General features: G+C 40.1%; 1 protein-coding gene across 3 annotated transcripts in view; it reads left to right on the forward strand.

The window, feature by feature from the left end:
* Positions 1-20,725, forward strand: part of grm8a (glutamate receptor, metabotropic 8a) — a 299,516-nt gene extending 278,791 nt beyond the window's left edge. For 2 of the 3 annotated variants that reach the window (XM_084909268.1, XM_084909269.1), the window contains exons 12-14: positions 17,877-18,017; positions 18,205-18,310; positions 19,897-20,725. In XM_084909268.1, the coding sequence (XP_084765394.1) occupies positions 17,877-18,017; positions 18,205-18,310; positions 19,897-19,946 (297 nt within the window). In that variant the 3' untranslated portion in view covers positions 19,947-20,725. Of the gene's footprint in view, positions 1-17,876; positions 18,018-18,204; positions 18,315-19,896 lie in introns of all 3 variants that reach the window. The other variant, XM_084909270.1, reaches the window with a different exon arrangement.
* Positions 20,726-22,000: the final 1,275 nt, after the last annotated feature.

The raw sequence follows: 22,000 nt of genomic DNA on the forward strand, positions 1-22,000 counted from the left end.
TGTGAGCCGGCTCTCTTGTTCTCCAGATGTCCTAAATATGGCCAACTTGTTATTTTCTGCCTCCAACCGAGGAAGAAGCAACCATACGAGTTCAACTCACAAACCCACTCGCTGTGTGTTTGTGAGTGTGTCTTTTTCACAGCAGGTGGATATTTTTTAGTAGGTTTGTTTTTGAATCGTTAAGTGCACACCAGTTGCTTGCACAGAGACATTTTTGAGTGAGTTTTATGTTATTTAATTATCCTAGTACCAACGGAGGAGCTGCCAAGAGTTAAAATATCTACATGTGTAAGTATAGAATTAAGCTATTTTGCAGGCCCAGGAGAAATTCTTTGCTAAAATATGACTTTATTCATTAGATTTTCTTTTTTCTTTCTTCTCTGGGCATGAAAACTTTGGGCTACATTACAGAGTAAAACAGTGAGATATGTGATACAGCCTAAATCCAGGCTAAGAAAAGACTGACTCATGCTGTGATGTAATAGAAGGACACAGCTGCATGCACTGAATAATATGAATCAGCAGGTTCAATCACTGTGGCTCCTTTTCGTATACACCTATGCACCTTTTGTCTCTCGCGGCCTCCCCTTCACCTCATCATTCTACTTTTTAATCATAAATTTTTTATCTCACTTTTTGAAAACACACATAAGTACATAAGCACTCTGCTGTCTAACCCAGGAGAAAAGGAGTCCTGACCTAAAAATACCCAACACTGGAAGTGAAATATTGCAGTAACATTCCTCATTTTTGTTCTTTTCTTGGTGATTATGTTTGATATTCAGGAGTGTAAAGCGCAGACTATCAATCTCTTTGCATTATAAATCCATCTCTGTCCTTTACCGCACACACACGCTGAGACACACACAGTGTCGCAGCTCAACGTCAAAAGATAGATTTATGGCTGTAACTGTGATCCCGGTGGTGCACCAGCAGCCGCCCAGATCTTTACTAGGAGTAACCTTCAGTAATCAATCTATAGTAATCAGAAGAGGATGTGAGAGACGGAGCAAGAGGGGAGAGAGTGGGCTGAGAGGGTGGCAACAGTGCTGAAAAAGAGATTGGAAGCAAGTGGAGGCAGGGGTGTAGAAAAGATCACAAATGTCAAGTGGAAGGAGTGAAAATACAAGGCAGAATGCTGCAGAGAAGCAGTGAATCAGAGAGTGTGGGAGAGCAGAGCGAGAGAGAGACATTATAAAAGATAAAGAGACTCAAAAGAGGTGGGACTGACACAGCCATCAAACATTAAGATGGAGGAAAGTTACAAGCCAACATCAGAGAGAGAGAAAGAGAGGGAGAAAGAGAGAGATTATAATGTACATCAAAGAGGAGAAACTATAAAACTGAAACAGAGATACAAAGAGGCTGAGAGTGGGATAAAGAGGGATGAGGGAAACAAAATAATGTTTCTGAATCACTGTGGAGCCAGACAGATAACCAAAGCTGTGCTCATGCAGTCATGACCATCTAAGCATCACCGGCATCTCTCTCTGTGACACGGATCTCTCTCAACCACCGATGGCATCACATTTCAGCATTTATTGGGTAGCATTTAATTGATATAGTAGTAAAAAGGTTGTGTTTGGCTTTTTTCTTGCTTCTGAAATTTGCCTTCTTTCTTCTTTTTTTGACTCCTCTCTTTAGGCGTCGCCACAGCGTCTCATCCGTTTCATCCTATCCCCATCATCCTCCGCTGTCACACCAACCCTCTGCATGTCCTCCTTCACTAAGTCTGTAAATCCTCTTTGTGGTTTCTCTTTTCCTGCCTTTTCTGTGAAGGTTCTCAGTCATCCAGGTCGTCGTAGTCTAAGGAGCTTGGAAAGAAAAGCGTCTCGACTTGTTTAAGTTGCTTGAAGACATTTCACCTCTCATCCGAGAAGTTTCTTCAGTTCGTGTCGTAAACCACCACCTCTGTTCAAAGATGGTCGCTCACAGTGGACATAAATGGCTTCTTGCACTCCTCTTTCAAACCATCTGTCCTCTCTGTCCAAAATGCACACTGTTAGACCTCTGCCTCACCACTACATATTTCAAATACAACAAAGGCTTCTACAGACAAAAACATGGCTGCGCCATGGGCTCCCCCATGTCACCTATTGTAGCCAACCTTTACATGGAAGAAGTGGAAAGAAAGGCTCTTGGCTCTTTTAAAGGGAGAGTACCCAGCCACTGATACAGATATGTAGATGACACCTGGGTCAAAATCAAAACGCAAGAAGTGGAATCCTTCACTGCGCACATTAATGCCATGGATAAAAACATCAAGTTCACCAGGGAAGACACAAAGGACGACTGTTTGCCCTTCCTGGACTGCGCTGTGCACATTGAAGAGAATGGCAACCTCAACATTGAAGTTTACCGGAAGCCCACACACACAGACCAGTAGTTCCTCTTTGACTCCCATCACCCTCTGGAACACAAACTTGGAGTAATTAGGACCCTACACCACCGGGCAGAACATGTTCCCTCTAAGCCTGAAGGGGAAAAAGAAGGAACACACACATTATCCTAATTGGGCGTTCTTAAAGTCAGCAAAGAGGCACAGAAAAGAAGACCAGACACCAGCGAGGGAGGATAAGAAAGACAGACGCAACAACATTGTCATCCCCTATGTAGCCGGTGTATCAGAGAAACTCAGGAGAGTTTTCTCCAAGCACGACATCCCGGTGCATTTCAGACCCAGCAACACGCTCAGACAGAAACTGGTTCATCCGAAAGACAAAACTCCAAAACACAAACTTAACAATGTGGTGTATGCTGTACAGTGCAGCGAGGAATGCCCAGACCTCTACATTGGAGAGACCAAACAGCCACTTCACAAGCGCATGGCACAACATAGAAGAGCCACCTCCACGGGACAAGACTCAGCAGTTCATCTGCATCTGGAGGATAAAGGACACTCTTTCGAGGATGCCAACGTTCACATTTTGGACAGAGAGGACAGATGGTTTGAAAGAGGCGGTGGTTTACGACACCAACTGTCTGCCATCTATAATCCAGTTTTGAGTTCCCTTCCCAGACGCCTTAACACCCACTCACATCCTGGGCCATCTGACCTCAGGAAATCACATGATAGGGTGGGGCCAGGTTTCACAATGAGCTCACCCGAAACCCTGGCTGATTGTGACCCACACCTGTTTTCACACCTCAGCTCATGTGATTAGGTAGAGGATCATCAGGGGGTCCTTTGTCCCTCTTTGGGGGGATACTCCCACTGGGTTTAAATCTGGGACTCTCCACCATTTGACGCTTAGAACTGAAGAAGCTTCTCGGATGAGAGGTCCACTTCTTCCATGTAAAGGTTGGCTACAATAGGTGACATGGGGGAGCCCATGGCGCAGCCATGTTTTTGTCTGTAGAAGCCCTTGTTGTATTTGAAATATGTAGTGGTGTGGCAGAGGTCTAACAGTGTGCATTTTGGACAGAGAGGACAGATGGTTTGAAAGAGGAGTGCAAGAAGCCATTTATGTCCACTGTGAGCGACCATCTTTGAACAGAGGTGGTGGTTTACGACACGAACTGAAGAAACTTCTCGGATGAGAGGTGAAATGTCTTCAAGCAACTTAAACAAGTCCAGACGCTTTTCTTTCCAAGCCCCTTTTCCTGCCTTGCAGCTCCATATTCAGCCTCCTTTCTCCAATATTCCCAAACTGACCTGTCCCTGTGTTATACCCATGTCTGATCTTGACCATCCTGGGAACTCCCACTGAAAATTTTACCATTTTCAGCTGTGCCAGCTCCACCTCCTGTCTTTCTTTCAGTGCTATCATGTCCAAACCATATATCATAGCAAGTCTCACTACCACCTTCTAAACCTTCCCTTTCACTTTTCCTGCTATCCTCCTGCCACAAATCACCCCAGATAATCGTCTCCACCCACTCCACCCTGCTCTCAAACTCTTCTTCACCTCTCTTGTGCCCTGTTTTCTGCTTGTTGACCCCAGCTACTCAAACATATCCACTTCCATTGACCCGATTTCTTAATAAAATACAAAAATTAAATAAAATACTACATCAGTAACTGCGTAAATGGTCAATTTACTAACTCAAGTGGCCAAAATGTAATCAAAGCATTTTTTATGCTGATGATGGCGCTTCCTAATGCTGTCTCCTGTAAACAAGCATCATGTAAGCAGAATATATTTTCACTCATTAAGGATTGAAGCAGCGTTAGGGGGTAATTTATCCCTTATTGAATTCCACCAGATATACATTATTAGTGAAGCCCATTTGTGGCTGGTTGCAAGTAGGTTCCTTGTTTTGTTAATGGGATCAGAGCAAAGGCAGGTGATGCATTCTTTGATTGACAAACAACTTATGCCTGCACCTTTAAAAGTGTGCATTTTGAATTTAAAACTTTCTTGGTTTGAGGCTAAGTAAAAAAAATGGGTGAGGTAATATACCAGAAAATACATCACAAGCTTGTAACTCCCGCAGTCGCAATGCAGGATCAACGGAACACGTACAGAGAACAGATCGCATCTGAACAATGTTTTCCTTTTTTCTTTTTCCTTTTTTTTTTTTTGGATTTAGACATCACCGTCTTCATCCTGACAGACTTTACCAATCCCAATCCTTGGGGTGATTAACCTGAGCAGGCTGTGTGTGTGTGCGGAGAAAAAAAACAAAAAAAACAAACAGTAAAATCTTTCATTTATTTTTGAAGGAATGGGTTTTGCAATCTTTTCCAAGGTTCTGGTGGGATTTGGTCGTTTGACTGAGAATGGGGAGAGACAGACAGCAAGTGTCAGATCCCGACATCAAACAGTGAGATGTTGAAGGATGGGGGGAGATGCCCAAGGGGGCCGCCTCATACAGTGACGCTCGCAGTCACACACCCGTGCGCGCACACACACGCACACAGACACTTACACACTTGCACATGCGTCCTTTGCGTTCACAAACATGGTCGTTTAAGAACACTCACACGTGCACGCTGGAATTCACGCACACTCAGTGAGACGCACGCAGGCTCTCCCCAGGGGAGCAGTAGAGGCAGGCAAAGAACATTATAAATCCAAACTTTTCATCAAAATTCTCTTTTAAGGTCCACAGCAACATCCGTCACCATTACATCTCTGACTAATGCTGTTGTTTATTCACTTTTCTATCTTCCACCTCCACTGTAACTGTCATTCCTTCATCATCACACATGCCTCACTGTGGAGAAACAAACACAATGACAAAGTAAAAACTAAGAACTAAATAAAGTATTCAGACCTGGCAGTCTATTGTGTTAAAAGTCACTTTTTGTTTTTGTTTGGATGACTGTTAACTTTTCAAAATACGCTAATTTTTTAAAATTTTACAGTTTATGACCAAGACAGTGCATATAAGGTATGTTTATTGAATGATATTTCAAATGAGTCGTGCTGCTTTAATTAAGCACAAGGATGGTAATTTGGGCAAAATGGAAAAAACGCCATCTAGAAATAGATAAATGTAGCACCGATTTAATTAGTGCTATGGTGCAGCTCCTGCTGATCCCAACAGAAATTCAGTTTGTTGCCTTTCAAGCTGTTGCTGTGCAGATGCAGTAAACTGGCACCCGGTTGCTGGCAGTAGATGGGAGATACATGGCTTGGGAATTTTGGAGCTCGCTCAGCCCAAATCGTGGCAGGAACCATTCAGGTCTGTCACTGGAATGAAAATCCTCGGTCAACAAAAGAGTTGTTGGGTAGTGGCATAGAGTTTGAGTTTTTATTCCAATTCTGTAATTTAATGATGAGCGGAATTTTCCTTCATTAACTTTTTTGCATATTTTAAGCCAATGGAACAAAAAAGACAGGCTTTTACTAGTTTGTGATTCAGAAAATACCGGCTAGCACCTCTGCTTCTATATTTGGTCAAATAAACAAGCTTGTGATTGCAATATCTGTGCATTTTAAGTCATACCAACACTTAAGCATACACTACAGGAGAACCACAGGTTTGTGTTTGCTGTTGTGATGCACACAAACTACAAAAACACTCATGAACTCTAAAGATTCTTCACGTGTCTCTAATCAGGAGAGCACTTTTATTTGCTTACTGCTCATTTTTATCACTAAAGATCTGGTCTGGTTCTGGTTCTCCAGAATTAGCAATTGCCGGAATGACAACATGGACACAATAAGAAAATGAAAACACCAGGAAAACTATCAAACAACATTTCATTAGCTCCAGTTGCTCTTCAGAGCTGTTACTATGTAAATAAAAACTTTAATTAAAGGGACCAAAGAAACAATATGAAAACCTTTTATGTTTTCCCTTAAATAAATCCCCCAAATGAAAGGGACTTTATTACCTTCTTCTTTTATTAATTCCTCTAAAATTACAAAAGAGGATTGGGGCTGTGCATGTGTAGTTCACAGCTGCAGTGTATCCATATAAATTCCAGCCTGATTTCTGTTAAGAGTGCAAAACATCAGCCACTGAAACAAGAATATTTAACATTCATGGCAGTGGAGCACAGACACAGTTACTCCTAATCCTCCTGCTCAAGGTGTAACACGTTATTTTTTTCCACAACCTGGACAGCAGTCTGCTACCTGATGATACTCCACATCAGTCCATGCTGGGCATTTTAATTGGTTGGAGCTGTGCACAGTGGGACACAGTTATGTCAGTTATGAGAAAGCGAGAGAGAAAAAGGAAAGCACATTATTGACAACAAGGCCAACCTCACAGTATGCATTACAATATATTTTTTTACATATAGCTCGGAATTTGTTTGACTCGGGGCTACTGGCTGAACCTTGCAAGATTTGCAAGTCAAGAAGAGCTACACAACTCCAAATATAGCTGTAACATTATTTCACAAAATACTCTATGTCCTCTATGACACACACAGACTCCAGACCGGTATGGATTAGATGGAGAAAGAAAGTTTCTAAGTGCTGTTTGTAGAATGTAATGAGGCACTTGGTGGACAACAGGGACCGACTGAGCTCGGGCCCAATTATGCTGCTCTGACACAAAGTTAAAATATGATTGTGAAATGTCCTGTGTCGCTGCTTTTTTTTTTTTTTTTTTTTTTTTTTTAAGTTTTTCATCATAGCACCATGTTGGTGTGAGAAGCTTGGTAACTTGAGGATTTAACAAGCTCAGAATAAAAAGCATCTTGAGTAAAAAGCAGCAAAAGTAACTTAAAAGACACATTTAAAAAACCTCCTAGCTTGAACTCATTTTTGAGTAAATTTGGGTTTGAGTCGTACCATAATCACTCACAGTACGCTCTTCTGTCTTCTATCTTGGTTGTCCTGAGAGCATCCCAGAGGTGCCCGGTTGGATTGGTGATGATTGAGGTACAGTGAACTCGCTGTCATGTTCAAGAAGCCAGTTTAAGATGATTTGAGCTTTGTGAGATGTTTTAGCCACTGGAAGTTGGGTACAATGTGGTCATAAAGTAATGGAGAAGGTCAGGAACAATACACATGTAGGCTGTGGCATTTGAAAGTTTCCAGTTGGTACTGAGGAGCTCAAAGTATGCCAAGAAAATATCCTCTGCACCTTTACCCCACGACTACCAGTTTGAACTTCATATATATAATGCAGGATGGAGTCATGCTGTCATGTGGTTTACTCCTAATTCTGAACCTTCGTATCAGGCAACATTTTTCCAGACTTCTGTTGTCCAATTTTGGTCAGCCTGTGCAAATTGTTGTGGTCTTGGGCTGCTGTATCGCATCTGCTTGAAGGGTCAGTGGGGTTTTTTGTGCTCAGATAAGCTCTTTAGCATACGATGGCTGAAATAAGTGGTTATTTGAGTTGTTGTCCCTTCTTCTTGCCTTCATCAGCAAGGCATTTTTGGTCAGAGAACTGATACTTACTGGATATTTTCTCTTTTTCAGACCATACGCTGTAAACCCTAGGGATGATTTTGTATGTAAATGCCAGTAGATTTGCAGTTTCTGAAATATTCAGATCAATTTGTCTGGCACCAACATCCATGCCACATTCAAAGTTACGTCACCTTTTTCCTCATTCTAATGCTCGGTTTAAACTTCAGCAGACACAACCAACACAACTTGCTGAACTTTAACTTCAGCAAGTTGATGATGCATGATGATCGTTGATGCTTGATGATGATGATTGTTGATGCTTACAGACATTGTTCTGAGTCTTCGTGAAGGATGTATGCTGTGTATTGAAACTGGGATAGGAAGGGGGTCCATCCCTGCTTGTCGAAGTACTTCCTCAATGGTAACGCTGTCCTATTAAGAAATCTTAAAAAAACCTTCAAAGGCCATGTTGTTGTAGTACGTTAAGGCACTGGAAAAAAAAGGTGTTTTGTTTTCCTCCGTGTTTTGCATGTGTGCAGGGCAGAAGGCAGAACTGTTGAATGAAAAGACATATTTTTGTAGCTGACTTTAGAGGAGAAGAAACCCAGATTGGTTGTATTCATTGTAGTATAGTTAAGGCTTTGCCCACCTGGCTGATGACATCATAGTCAATTTTTGCAGCTTCCCATCTTGTTGCAATACATAAAAGAAATGTAATCTAATATTAGTGAGCCAAACTATAGTCCATAAATCTGGGAGAACATAGTTAAAATTCTGAATATTCAGAATATTTAAAAATAAAAGAAAAACATCAATATTTAAAAAAAAAAAAAAAAAATCTTCATTTTTATATATACTGTGTTTTATATTTTTAACATTTGCCCAATAGGAAAAATCATTCTATACTGACACCTCACATTACTTTAAATATATAAATAAGAATTAAATCTCTTCACCCTCCCGTGGCTTAGGTGATTAAAATGATGAGTGGTCCCATGGCGTGAGTTGAGAGAAACAGGCGGGGTCAATTAAGCACACAGCGGAACCCAGACACACATACCGTGGAAGTTATGACTCTAAATGGGATTGTGAAGTTAGTTCAGGACCTTTAAGCAATTTGAAAAAGTCATTCTGCTCGCCAAAATATTTATATAGGACAGGTACCCGTCAAGGACGTCTTAACTCCCTATCAACATGCACAGGCGGTAGCTTTTTAAGTCATGCAGAGATGATATGTGGAGAAAAGGAGATGACAGGGCGACGTTCTGTAAAACATAAGAAGGTTGAAAAGGCAGAAAGATGAAGCAGAAGAGAGCAACAGAGACAGATATAATGAAGGATAGAAAAAGAAGTAGTGAGGACAGAGGAAAATATTCCACAGAGAGATACAAGGGAGTTTGGAGTGCAGTGAAGAGTGCCGGCCAATCATTAGAGATTGTATGGGCAGGAGTGAGGGAATGGCAAAGAGGCTGATGGAACGATGGAGAAAAAAACAGAAAATGTCTTTGGAAATGGAAAATGTCTCGAACAATGCTTTCACTACCCTTCTTTTCTCTCCTCTCTTGGCTATCTTTCTCTCTGACCATTCCCTGACTCGATACAAGAAACAAAGTAGCATGTGGTCATTTATTTCAAATGAGAGCTGGGAGACATCACTCCATGGAGAGAATGGACTGATTTCTGGCTAGAGATCTTAGTGAGTCTGTGACAGCACAAAGTTGAACATGAGTTCAGCCTTAAGTAAATGCCCAGTGTTGAAAACTCGTTCGATTTGGGCAAGAGAAGTAAGCAGACTGAGTCCAGGTAGGTGCCAAAAATAGTGATCTTTATTTACACACTTGCGCAGAGTGTGGGAAGAAACTTGCAACAACAATCTTACAATCTTCAACGAGCAGACCGCTCCCCATCCTTATATTACCCTGATGACGTCACAGCTAGATCTTACTGGAAATGATAACAGTTCCAAAGTTCTCCTTATATAGGCATCCAATACTACTTTCGAGACAAACAAGTGTGTGATATGTTGTGCAGTTTTGTGAGACTGTGTGTCCAACCGAGAGATTGTCCTGAGACGACCTCCCTGTTCTTAGTACGTGCAGGAGTGAACGTGCGTACTTTCCATGACTCTCTATGTGCATGTTGGTGTAGGCCTGAATCTGTGTGTAAGTGAATGTAGAAGGCCCTACTGGACCCACAGCTTCGAGAGGTGTGAATACAATGATATGGATACCATTTGCAACAGCTTAAGCAGATAGAATAATAGAGAACAACAATAGACTAATTAAAGTGATGATAATATGCATACATTAATATTTTGATCAGATTACCATAGATATAATTCAGAGATTATTCTGTCAACTGGTTCAACAATGATGAATGATTGATCAATGATAGCCCTGATTATAAATTGTCACCATGAGAATACAAAATAAAATATCTCTTGTCCACACTCCTCCTCTTTGGCCATCGGCCAACCTTTACCCGAATTTGTTTCACTCCTCTGTCCAGGCGGCTTCTCGCAACGGCATCATATACCCCGGACCAGCTGAACCAGCTGAACCAGAGTCTAGGGCCCTGCTTACCAGTTTTACCAACACTCGCCTAACCAGAGGAATGAGACAACATCCGATCATCAATATACCTAGAAAAACTATAAGAGAAAACATGGCAGACATATGAGAATCATGAGAATACAAAATAAAATATCTCTTGTCCACACCAGTAATTTAGTACAGCAGCGTCCAAATGATGACAGGTGATAGTTCAATAAAAATATGTTTTCCTAAAGCTCCAGACAAGTTTTTTTCCTGTTAAAATTTGATATGCCTAAAAATAGATTTTTTTATATTCATCTTAAAGTTTGCACAGATTTCTTCTCAGTTTTATGGTTTTAAACAACAGTGCATGCATTTAAAACACATTTGATTATGTTTTAAATGCATAAACAGGCTTGAATGATCAGCCCCATCATATCTTCAAGATCTAATAGAACCATATTACACCAACAGACCACTTTGCTCTCAGACTGAAGTCTCACTTGTGATTCCTGTAGTTTGTAAAAGTAGAATAAAAAGTAGAATGCGAGGCAGCGCCATCAGCTACTTTTGAAATTTGACTTATCTTTATTTTTTGATAAAGTTTCAAGTTAGGGCTGGACCAGGTGACCATGAATGATCCCTTAGTTATGTTGCTATAGGTTCAGGATGCTGCAGGGCTTCCCATAATGCACTGAGCATTTCTCCACCACTCCCGTCTTCACTTCCAGTATGTTCATATGCCCTTCTCTTCTCTATCCCCTCACCCCAAATCAGTAATGGCAGTTGGCTGCCGATCTGTTCCTGATTCTGGAGGAGGTTTCTTTCTGTTAAAAGGGAGTTTTTCCTTTCCACTGTCACCAAGTGCTTGCTTATACAGGGGTCGTCTGATTGTTTCAGTCTTCCCTCTAATATTGTAGGGTGAATTAAAGCTGAATTGAATACACATTACCAACACACAATACCAACAAGCCAAAACAGGCAAGTGATCAGTGTAAAAAAAACCCCCAAAAAACTAAGAAAAAACATAATCACTGTAAAATTAAAATAGTAATACGAAGCAAAGTTTGTGACACTGTTTGCTTTAAGACGTGCCACCTCAATGTAAACGTCCCAAAAGAAAATGCTATTGCATCACAAACCACATGCCCATAGCAATGAGCGATACAAGACTTTGTTCTTCAGTTCACTCACTGGTTCTTGCTTCTTTGTTGCTGTTTTTCCTTCATCACTCTTTGTTACTCCTCCAATTCCACCAATTTCACCCAAAACTTTCCTTTGTTGTTTGTTTTTTGCATTTTCTTTATTCTCTCGTTCACTTTCCCACAATGTCTTTCATATTCATACAAATTCCTACTCTTTCATTCCCTCTCCCTCCCTCTCTTTAGATAAGTCGCTTGCCACGACTCTTTGATTTCACTACCCTTTTCTTGTTTTGGAGTATGAAAGGAGTTGTGATAATCACAGATGCCATGTAATGACTCAGAAGCTTTCATGTCATGGTTCACCAAGCCTCATAAGCTGGGATTTTTGTGTTTCTTAAAACCCCTACATATGTCAAATCCGTCTTTTCTGTTGCTTGTATGTGTAGGGGTCAGAGGGCGGAAGCTGTAATAAGCAGAACTGCCTAGACCTTATTTTCCCCAACTACCACCTAGAGCTCTTTCAGGGGGATGCTGAGGCTTTCCTAAACCATCTGAGAAACACAAGTCTTGAAACACCTCCAGGAGGCATCGTTGACACATACCTGAACCACCTCAACTGTCTCCTTTTGATGCAAAGGAGCAGAGGGAGCAGAGTCTCTTCTCTGAGCTGCTCCTGAAAGACTGAGCTGCTCATCTTGTCTCTAAGGGCAAGCCTAGACACCCCCTCGGAGGAAGCTCATTTCCACCACTTAAATCTGCAACCTCGTTCTTTCCGTCACCACTCGCATAGATTGATTAAACTACATGACAGCAGTGATTAAACGAAATCACTACCTCTCTTTGATTGGCTTCTTTTTTCTAGCTGCGAATAGAAATCCTCTGAAAGCTGAGCGGTATTGGTGAAGGGATGTAAACAAAAGGTGCAGATAAAAACCCAGAGATGACATAATGCAAGAGGAATGGCACCTAAAGGATCCCGAATCGAAATTTATGGATGAATCCTGCAATGCCAAAGAGTGCCGTTGTGTTGCCTCTCTCCCTAAAGAGCCAATCATCTGCTTTTTAACAGTTGAACTGGGACAACGCATATGGCAGGTGCACTGTTGTCTGCTCTACTATCAGTTGCGCTGTGGCAAACATGTTTACTCGTAATAAGCATGTGCACTTATAGTTATTCTGCGGTGGGACGAGAGAGAAGCGTTGATCATGTAGAATGGACAGTAAATGAAAGCATGGCATGAAAGAATAAAGGTGTAGCCTGTGGGTGGAACAGCTTTCACCATAAATCACCAAAAATTTTACCTGCATTTTACTGCTTCACCCAAAATTACTGCCAACAGCATTACTCTACATCAGGGATGTACTTACTTTTGCAGACGGGGCAGATTGGAGTCTTTCCTGGGCCAATTCTGGTCCCCAAGCCATATGTTTGACACCCTATATGGACTTTGAAATACACCAATTACAATGCCATTTTCAATTCATATAACATGATAAACTTAATATGTACATGGCCTTTTGTGTAAAGCAATGAGCCTGAAGGAGATGGGTCTAATTTGCTTAATTTACTTAGAATGTATTCTTGATAAGTACATTCCATTTCAGTGTCACTCACAGTGCAGCCGAGTTAACTCAGAATAGCCTTTAAGATGAACTGTCATGCTTCAGCTATCATATGGGTTTGCTGCAAAAAGAAAGTCGCCGTCTTTGCACCAACTGACGTGTCATTGAACTTTTAAGCTGCCAGACTGTCACAATTGGCCAGGAATTACATTGTTACACAGATATTCAGTATCAGCCACTGAGTGTACATTCAAGGTTGCACAGTGATGATGAGGAGTTGAACTTCTGCGCCCGATAACTATGAGACAATCGAACCGTCTCCATCTAGATTCATGTTTCTAATACAGTTTAGCTATTTATGGTCTATTGGGAACCATTTTCATATATAGTTGAAATGAAAAGTGTTCCTCAGAAATGTAATAAATCTATAGGTGGTTATAAATGGTTGTAGTCAGCACAATAAGGTTTAGGTTGAATAACAGTGGAACTATCCTTGAAGCACTAATTGAAAAGTAACAAGCTCTGCAGAAGACGATCATTCTTAGATGAGCAGTTTCCTTTAGAGGAAATAATGAAGTAAATATGAGTCATGAGGTTTCCATAAAAAAGGCTCCTGTGAAATCAACCCAGCACTTCAAAGTCTGCATGGGTCCATATTGCTTGTAGACCGTGAAAAATAAACTGGAAAAAAACATTAAAAGGGCACCATGAATCCAAACTTTCAATTGATTCTCTTTCTTTCGTGACCTTCCTTACTCCAGTTTGTCTGCCAAGGCGTTAAACACATCTGCTCTATCTCTCTGTTCCACATCCTGAATCTCATTACACATCTATAAATGTTTTAAACCTTAAAGGAGCACGCTGAATACAGCCAGCCATAGGTCATTGCTTTATTTTTTGAGTGGGTCTTTTCAGTTAATAGCGCGCTCTTCCGTGGCACGCATTTCAGCCTGCATCAAGTGTGAACAACAAGGTGGAGGATGACGATTTCAGCCCTCAGTTTGTGTTTGTGTATGTGTTTCAGTCTTTGTGTAACTAACAGCAGGAGGTCACAACTTTGGACCAAAGGCTAGATGTAATGGAAGTGGCTATCAGCAGACTTGCTGCTGTTTCGGTAAGAGCAAGTTCACCGCTTAAGGGAATAAATCTTTTTCCTCTCGCAGTTACTCTGGCTTTTCCTTTTTCGTCATTCGCTCTTTCAGCCATTTCTTTTTCTCGAGTTATTCCTCTCTCCTAGTGAAAATATGTTTTTTCCATCTCCATCTGTTCTTCTCAGATATAGCGAATTACTGTTCCCAGTATCAGTGCAATTCAATTAAAGACAATTTGTTGGCAGGAGATTTGAAAAAGAAACAATATGGCAACGTGTAAATGAATCTACAAATTCCCCTCTTGCAAATTTCTTTCATGATCAGGTTTCTTTTGTTTAAGTGACGATGTGTCTCACACGACTGTGAAGTTTGGTCCTGATTGCACACGCTCTGCTGTGTGCGAGTGTTTGCGTGCAGCTGTGGGGTAATAACTGCAATCAGAGGCTATAATGAAGCTGCAGGCAGGGTCTATTTTTTTTAGGAAGGTCACCCAGAAGAATAATAACTCCCATGTGAAGTTAATATTATGTTCTGTTCATGTGAGTTTATTTCTTAGTTTACACGTGTAGGTCATGTTTGTGCTTTTGCACGCATCCGCTTGCTTCCAGTTTATTGACCATGCAGTCCCCTTATGCTTTAGCTACTGTCACTGCAATTAATTCAAACCCTCGGGCAGGCATGTCTGTTCCTCTGTTGTATATTTTTGTAGACTAATTTAAGTTTGGGCCATTACGATTAAAGGGGCTCCAATATGATATTCCTTACTTCCTTTTACATGCAGTATAATACTGTTCTATTAGTGGATGCTCATATTAAGTTTCAAATGAGATCAAAGTATGCACAAGTTATCCTCTTTAAATGCTCAGGTTCACTGTCTAGTCAGGTTTTCTATTCTAGGCTCTGAGACACAATGGCTCATTTTAGACAGAGGAGGAACTGAGGAGTTGCACCAAGGCCCAGTATAATATAAAAAAGGACTATTTTGAATTGTGAATTATGCAAAGCTACTCAACCAGGGTGCAGGGATAAAAGCATGGAGCTGCAGTTAAGTATAAGGATACTTTTAAATATCTTGATGTCTTCAAATACATGTTTGAGGGCAAACTCATAGGGGTTTAGTGTTAATCAGGGGCCTACGAAAACATTCATAAATATAATACTAATGCGTCTCTGTGAGCTTCTTTCACCAGGTCATCGACCATTTTAAAGTCAGCTGTTAATCTAAGAAGCCAGCGCTGAGACTTATCACCTAAAGTATTTAATTAGATTTGTGCTGCTGTTTAATACTTAAACCCCGTCAAGCAATGATTTATTTTTATATCAGAGTCAAGAGATCTGGTTAGGTTTTTTGTTTAGACAAGAAACACCATCAGTCCATTTTATGCCACTTATCTTGGTCTGGGGTAGCAATGTAATCAGAGATACCCAGACCTCCCTCTCCCCAGCAATCTCCTCCAGCTTGTCCAGGAAGACACAGAGATGTTCCCAAGCACACCGAGAGGCATAATCTCTCCAGTGTGTCCCGGGTCTGCCCCAGGGCCTCCTCCCTGTAGGACATGCCTAAAACCTGTCACCTAGGAGGTATCCAGGAGGCGTCCTAGCCTGATGTCTGAACCACCTTAACTGGCTTCTTTTGAAGGATTAGTGGAAGCTCACTTCCATTGCTTGTATCTGTGATCTCATTCTTTCTGTCACAACCCAGAGCTCATATCAACTGAAATAGGACATGAGATGCTCCTTATTAAAGACGGTGTTACTCCAGACTTTACTGTCCTTACTTTTTGTAAGCACAAAATTATCTAGTAAGGGTATGCTAAGACACCTGGGGCCTTTCTGACTAAGAGAACAGCCTTAGCTTAGCCTTAATTTTTTGTAGTGTACATTTCCAGTTCCAGTTGTTTTTGACCAATTGACAGTTGCATGTTCTAGAGGCTTTTATTGCCAACAGTGAAACTGAATTAAACTCTATACCTGCTTCTTGTTATACATTTTCAGGACATATTTCATGGATGCATTCAATATGTTTTTTTAAGTACTTCTATGTTGGCTTGGTTGCTTTCTTTCCAGCAGTGTCATATTAAAAGAATGACTTCTTATTATTGAGTGTAAGTCAGGCTTTCTGTTTATTATTCATATTATGATTGTGTGTTGCAAATGTATGGCATGAAAGGTGTTTTTGTTCTCACAGTGAAATGAAATGAGCTGCTTTGGATCAAACACTTTTTTTTCTTTGAATAAAACTGCAGTAGTAGCATGGTGTTTACCACACTGTGCAGCTTTACTTTGTCTGTTGTTTTTCTGCTTCTTGTCAGGCTGTAGTTACTGCCTGATTCAGTCCTCTTCTTGACAGCAGTGACTGCTGTGGTCTCACTGGTCACTCTGTCCTTCTCATTTGATCATCGTGTCTGTGATGCACACACTTCTCATCTTCTTTCTTGCCACATTCTTAAACATCAGTTTTTTGACATGTTTTTGCCTCCCTATGTCCCTTTTGTCTCCACGAGTCTCCTACTTTTCCTTGTTGCATTTTTACTGCACTCTACCTTCACCAGTCCTTCCACTACACTGCTTGCCTGATAAGGCCTTTGTCTTGAGATGTTGTCAGCTGTGTCAGGGCTGTGGGTGAAGCCTGTCATTACGTCTGTCCTCCTCCAAACTACACTATGAAACTCCCTAAGGATCCACTAAGAACTGGTGCTTAGTCCACTGCGGAATGTTTCAGTGTGTTAATGTCTCTGCCTGAACTCCCCTCCTGTTTCATCATAATTGCACCTTAGCTTACTTAGCAGAATCGCTGTTTTCTAATAGAACAGTGAAATTTGGTAGGTGACTCTCTACCTAAAGCACATGTCATAATATCTGTCCTTCAGTCCACTAGTACCTGCCACCTAGGACAGTTTCTGGATGCCCGTCTGTCTATATGGTAATTCAGCACACTCACAACTGAATAAATATAGAAATGCACAGATTTTATTTTTGGATGGGAACTCTAGTTTGCCAACAACTCAGTCTCTGAAATCTAAAGTTTTCTGTTCTACTCCTATAGAATGCCATACAGGCCAAACTTCATCCTGCTATCTGCAGATTTTTTGATATATATACTGTAATTGATATTGCACGATGAAGAACCGTTCCTTGACTGGAAAAAAAGAATTCAGTGCTGTGAAAGAGTTAAAGATTCACCAATCATTTCGACATTGCTCTAATCTTCAAAAACTCTTTTAAAATGAGAATGTGGCTAGGCCAGTGTTGACCCAAGCAATATCTGTTTCAGGTGGATGTTATCCACTTGCAAAACCCAGGATGGGAACAGAGTAAAGCAGGTTCACAGTTGTATCTGATATCAGACAAAATCTTATCAAAACTCTCAGGAAAACTTGTCTGAAAGTCAATTTTGTGTAATTTTCCTCACCATCTTCTTAACTGATGCCATAAACCCACTTCTCTAGTGTTTTCTGACAAAAACATAGAGAATCACTTTCGACTTCTAGACAAGGAGACGAGCTCTGCAGCACACGGGCAATTAAGCAACTTCATTGGTGCCATCATTCATGTTATTGTTTTATATACTAGCCTGTGTGTCGTCGTAGCTGTCACTTGACAAATTTTCTGCTCATATCACCCTTGTTAGACCACCCTCTACTTCCTTACCCCCGCCACTTCCCAACTGACTTCCTTGTCTTCCTTTGATTAAATGTATTCTGACACTGGATGATTAAACAGACTATTTCTGACAACTCGAAATGTAATAAATGACTCTTTCTCTCGTTCTCATTGCAGATGTATATACAAACTACTACCCTGACCATCTCTCTGAGCCTGTCTGCCTCTGTTTCTCTGGGGATGCTCTACATGCCCAAGGTTTACATCATCCTCTTCCACCCCGAGCAGAACGTACCCAAACGAAAACGGAGCTTCAAGGTGACCTGGCTTTTACTCTTATGTTTTCATAATGCTTTCCAAATCCATATATTTCGATTTTGGCTGACGTTAAGCAGAAAATATTTTTATGAAATTACAAAGGGAGAAAGAAGAACGTAGGTATACTAAGACCATTTTCCTCATTTATAATTAATAAAATTCTCGTTATGAATAAATGACTATGCAGGCGATCGTGACAGCAGCCACCATGTCGGGAAAACTGACTCAGAAGGGAGGAGACCGGCCAAATGGAGAAGTTAAGACTGAACTGTGTGAGAGCATGGAGACCAACAGTGAGTAAGAGAACACCAAAATTTTATAATTACACATATAAACTTAAAAGAGACAAGCTTTATATAATTGAAGTAAAAAATACATTTTTAGTTGTACATCAGTTTTTTAGTAAGCAACACACTTGTATTGAAAAAAAATGCATCACCAAGGTCAAATACATGTAGATTGGTCAAGAAATCTAGGATATGAGCAAATAGCAGAGAAGACATTAATAGAAAACAACAAAGTAATATTTAGTAACGTGATTTCAAAAACACACATCATTTTCAGGCTAATTTTCTGGTTTGAATCAGTATAGAGTTAGCCGTAATTGAAAAACATCAAGTATAGCATAATGTGTTTATGAAGCAGCCTGGCAGCCATTTATGTGAGCTCATTTGGAAGCAACCAAATAATTTACCAACCACCCAGCTTGTGGATGATCCATTTATATTTTGTTAATTGCACGCTGTGATGGAGTAACACTATAAAAATCAAACAAATAAAATATTCCTCCACGTGTACATTAACCTTAGATACTGTTTTCTTTTACTGAAAATGTGTTTCTTGCATGCCTGCTGTACTCACCATGTTGTAGTCGAAGCACTGTTAAATTCACTTAGAGACTGTTTTGTGTCCCGGTGTTAACAATTTGCAGATAAAATGAAATGAGGGAGGATTTATGTGCGTGTGCACGAGAAGCTTAGTGTTTATATCGAGGTGGTTTTGTTTCAGGTTCCTGCAGTGCGCACGTATCAGTTACTCTTGGTTTGCATGTGTGTGTGCGTTTGCTGGAAATCCCGTGAGCATACTAAGGAATTATTAACACTTGTTTGTGTGTAGTTTGTGAGTTCTGTGTGCACGTGTATAATAGGTTCCAGAACTGTGAAGCTAAACCTTGCCCTGCCCCTCTGTCAGCACTTTATTAGCATCAGTGAGGAAAGCAGGTCACAGTTCATTCATTTAGCAAATGGTTGAACTGCTTAGTCATCTATTTAAATGCTTCTGTTTGCAAAAAGTTTAGAAAAAAGTTTGATGTTCTAGGAAGCAGATTGAACAGAAAGATGGCATTATCAAAGGTGTCTAGATGTTTGTTTTTACCATTTTTGTTAGTGTTCTAGTTATTATTATTATTGTTATTTCAATTTTTAGCTTTATTATTATTTACTATTACTTTAACTATCATCCAGGCAGTCTAAGGCAGTGTGAAAACAAGTGAGAGGAAAAGAACCCAAAACTATTCCATCAGTGTGTAACGGTGGTGCTGTTAGAGGCTTGCTCTGCAGCAAAAATATTGACATTTACCGCAGCATGCTTGAGGGGACACAAGACATCACGGTTTAACAAAAAGCTCCAGCAACTACAGCGGACTGTTGATGTGACACTGTTTTCTAAACTGGTCTTTCTTCTTTGTTTTTTTTCCCCCTGCCCTTTTCCATTCCTCGTATTTGTCACTTTACTTTTATTCCGTTGCTTGTTACATTTCTTTGTCAATTTTCCCTTCATGTTTTTTTTTTTTTTTTACAATTCTGTCCCCATGACGCACGCTCTTTCATCTTATTTTATTTAACTCTTTACGCCTTATTTTATTTAACTCTTTACGCAGCTTCATCAACTAAGATGACATATGTCAGCTACAGTAATCACGCCATGTGAAGGGACCATAGAAGAAGAAGATGACGATGGAGAAGAGGGGGGGGATTGAATAGGAGGGGGACGTGTTGTGGGGGCAGGGCCAAGGGGAAGGAAGAGCTGTGACTCAGCTGATTGGCTGAAAAAGTGGAAAACGGACAGAGCGCCCAATGGAATTCAAGCATGAGACATTTTGTATTGTTCCCCATCAAATCACAGAGGTGGGACCACATAAACAGCCAGTCAGTGTGCCTGCTTTCCTGCTGTTCACAGCTCATTGGTCCTACCATGAACTTACCTGTTTTAAAAAAGAAAAAAAAAAAAAGAAACAACATGAAAAAAAAGTGGTACCATAGGAGACTGTGGTGGAAAGAGTAACTATTAAAACATATAAAAACAAAAATAAAAAATTTTAAAAGAGAAAAAAGTCATAAAAAAACTCAAAAAAATGTGTAGAAATTATATCTAAAGGGCAAAAGGTGGGGCTGAAAAAGAGATTTAACAAATTACATTTTAAAAGATATTTAAAAAGAGAAATGTAAGAGAAAATCTATGAGACTCAAACATGTTTGTTGTTATTCTCTACTTGTAGGTATTTTTGTGGTCGTGACGATTTTTTCATTCTTGTCTCACCGTTGTCTGATGGATCGCCCTTGCATAATGAGATGAGTGTGTTTCCTCCTGTCTTGGCTATCCGGGTTGTAGCCTTGGGTTGTGAACCTGTAAAATGCCATGGTTGAAGCATGCCAGTTTTTATACAAAAAGGAGATTTATTTATAATAAAGGAATGTTTTGCAAATGTGTAGATTTTGTTGTCATACTTTTGAAAAATGAGGAAATGACTTGAGTTTGAAAGAAAAAGGGTGTTTTTTTTCTCTCTGCTATTGGAAAATGGGCCAGAAGATAAAGGAGAGTGAAAGTTATTGAGTGATAAATATTAGAGACAACAACCTGATGTCCAGCCTTCAGAAATACACGAGAACTAAAAAACAGTCAACTGCATCACTACAGTAGATCCATTCTTGTTGGGGGGGAGAAATCGATACTGCTGAAGGCAAAGTGAAAGGACAAATCACACCTTTTACAGGAGGATGGTGTGCGCTACACACAGATGTTACAAGAAAAGGTGTGAAATTTACCAAGTGTATTCCTGAAATAGTGATCTCATACTTTTTGTAGTTTCTGCTGTTTCTTCTGAAAGCCGTGGAAATCTCCCTTGATGACAAAGTGTATGTGTAGAAAAATCAGTAAATCTAAACCTGGTAGTGAAGGCCTTTTTTTTTTTCCCACAATGTAAAATCACAAGTATTGTTTCTGCAGCTGCTTTTTCATTGTTTTCTAACTGCAAAATCCCACATGGCCTTAAACAAAATACTAAACTCCTACCTGTTTATTTAATGGAAAAGACTTGGGTAAGACTTGAAATGTGTAACATGACCCTACACCCACTGGAGCTTGTTTATAAGCCAAATGCTAAACTTTTCAGTCAAGGTTGGCAGTTTTAGTTTACACCCCAAGACAGTGATTCATGTATACTTCACTGCCAGGAGTATAGCACAGAATGCATTGGGAGCTTGCCTTTCAAGGATTCCTAGTGTGATTCAAAATAATCACATAAACTAAATCCGTTTTTAACTCTACTGGCCATTTTCTGCCAGTACATTATTTGTTTTTTCTTATAGTTTCTTACAGCCGTGAAGTTTCAGTAAATGGTTAAAGTCATAATTAAGGGTGAGATTAAAATATGCAAAAATTAATTTCAAAATAGTAAAAATACTGAAAATTCTTTCATTTTAAAACAGTTAAAATATTCTGTAATTTTACAGACTCTTTATACACTTTAGTCATACACTTAGGGCGGTCCAAACTGCCAAACAAACTTTTGTTGCACATCCTGTGGTCATCGCTCTAACATGAAATGTATTTCTCATCATTGCAGATAATAACGTATATGGTATTTTGATAACCAGTATCAAAACATACTTTTAAAATAGTAAATTACCAAAAAAGGATAATTGGCAAATTTCAGTTTTATTGATAAAATAAATATTCTGCCTTTTTGGAAAGAATCCAGTTTT

This window comes from Perissodus microlepis, chromosome 17, assembly GCF_051167445.1.
Source record: "Perissodus microlepis isolate ML-2025 ecotype Zambia chromosome 17, ASM5116744v1, whole genome shotgun sequence".
Taxonomy (NCBI): domain Eukaryota; kingdom Metazoa; phylum Chordata; class Actinopteri; order Cichliformes; family Cichlidae; genus Perissodus; species Perissodus microlepis.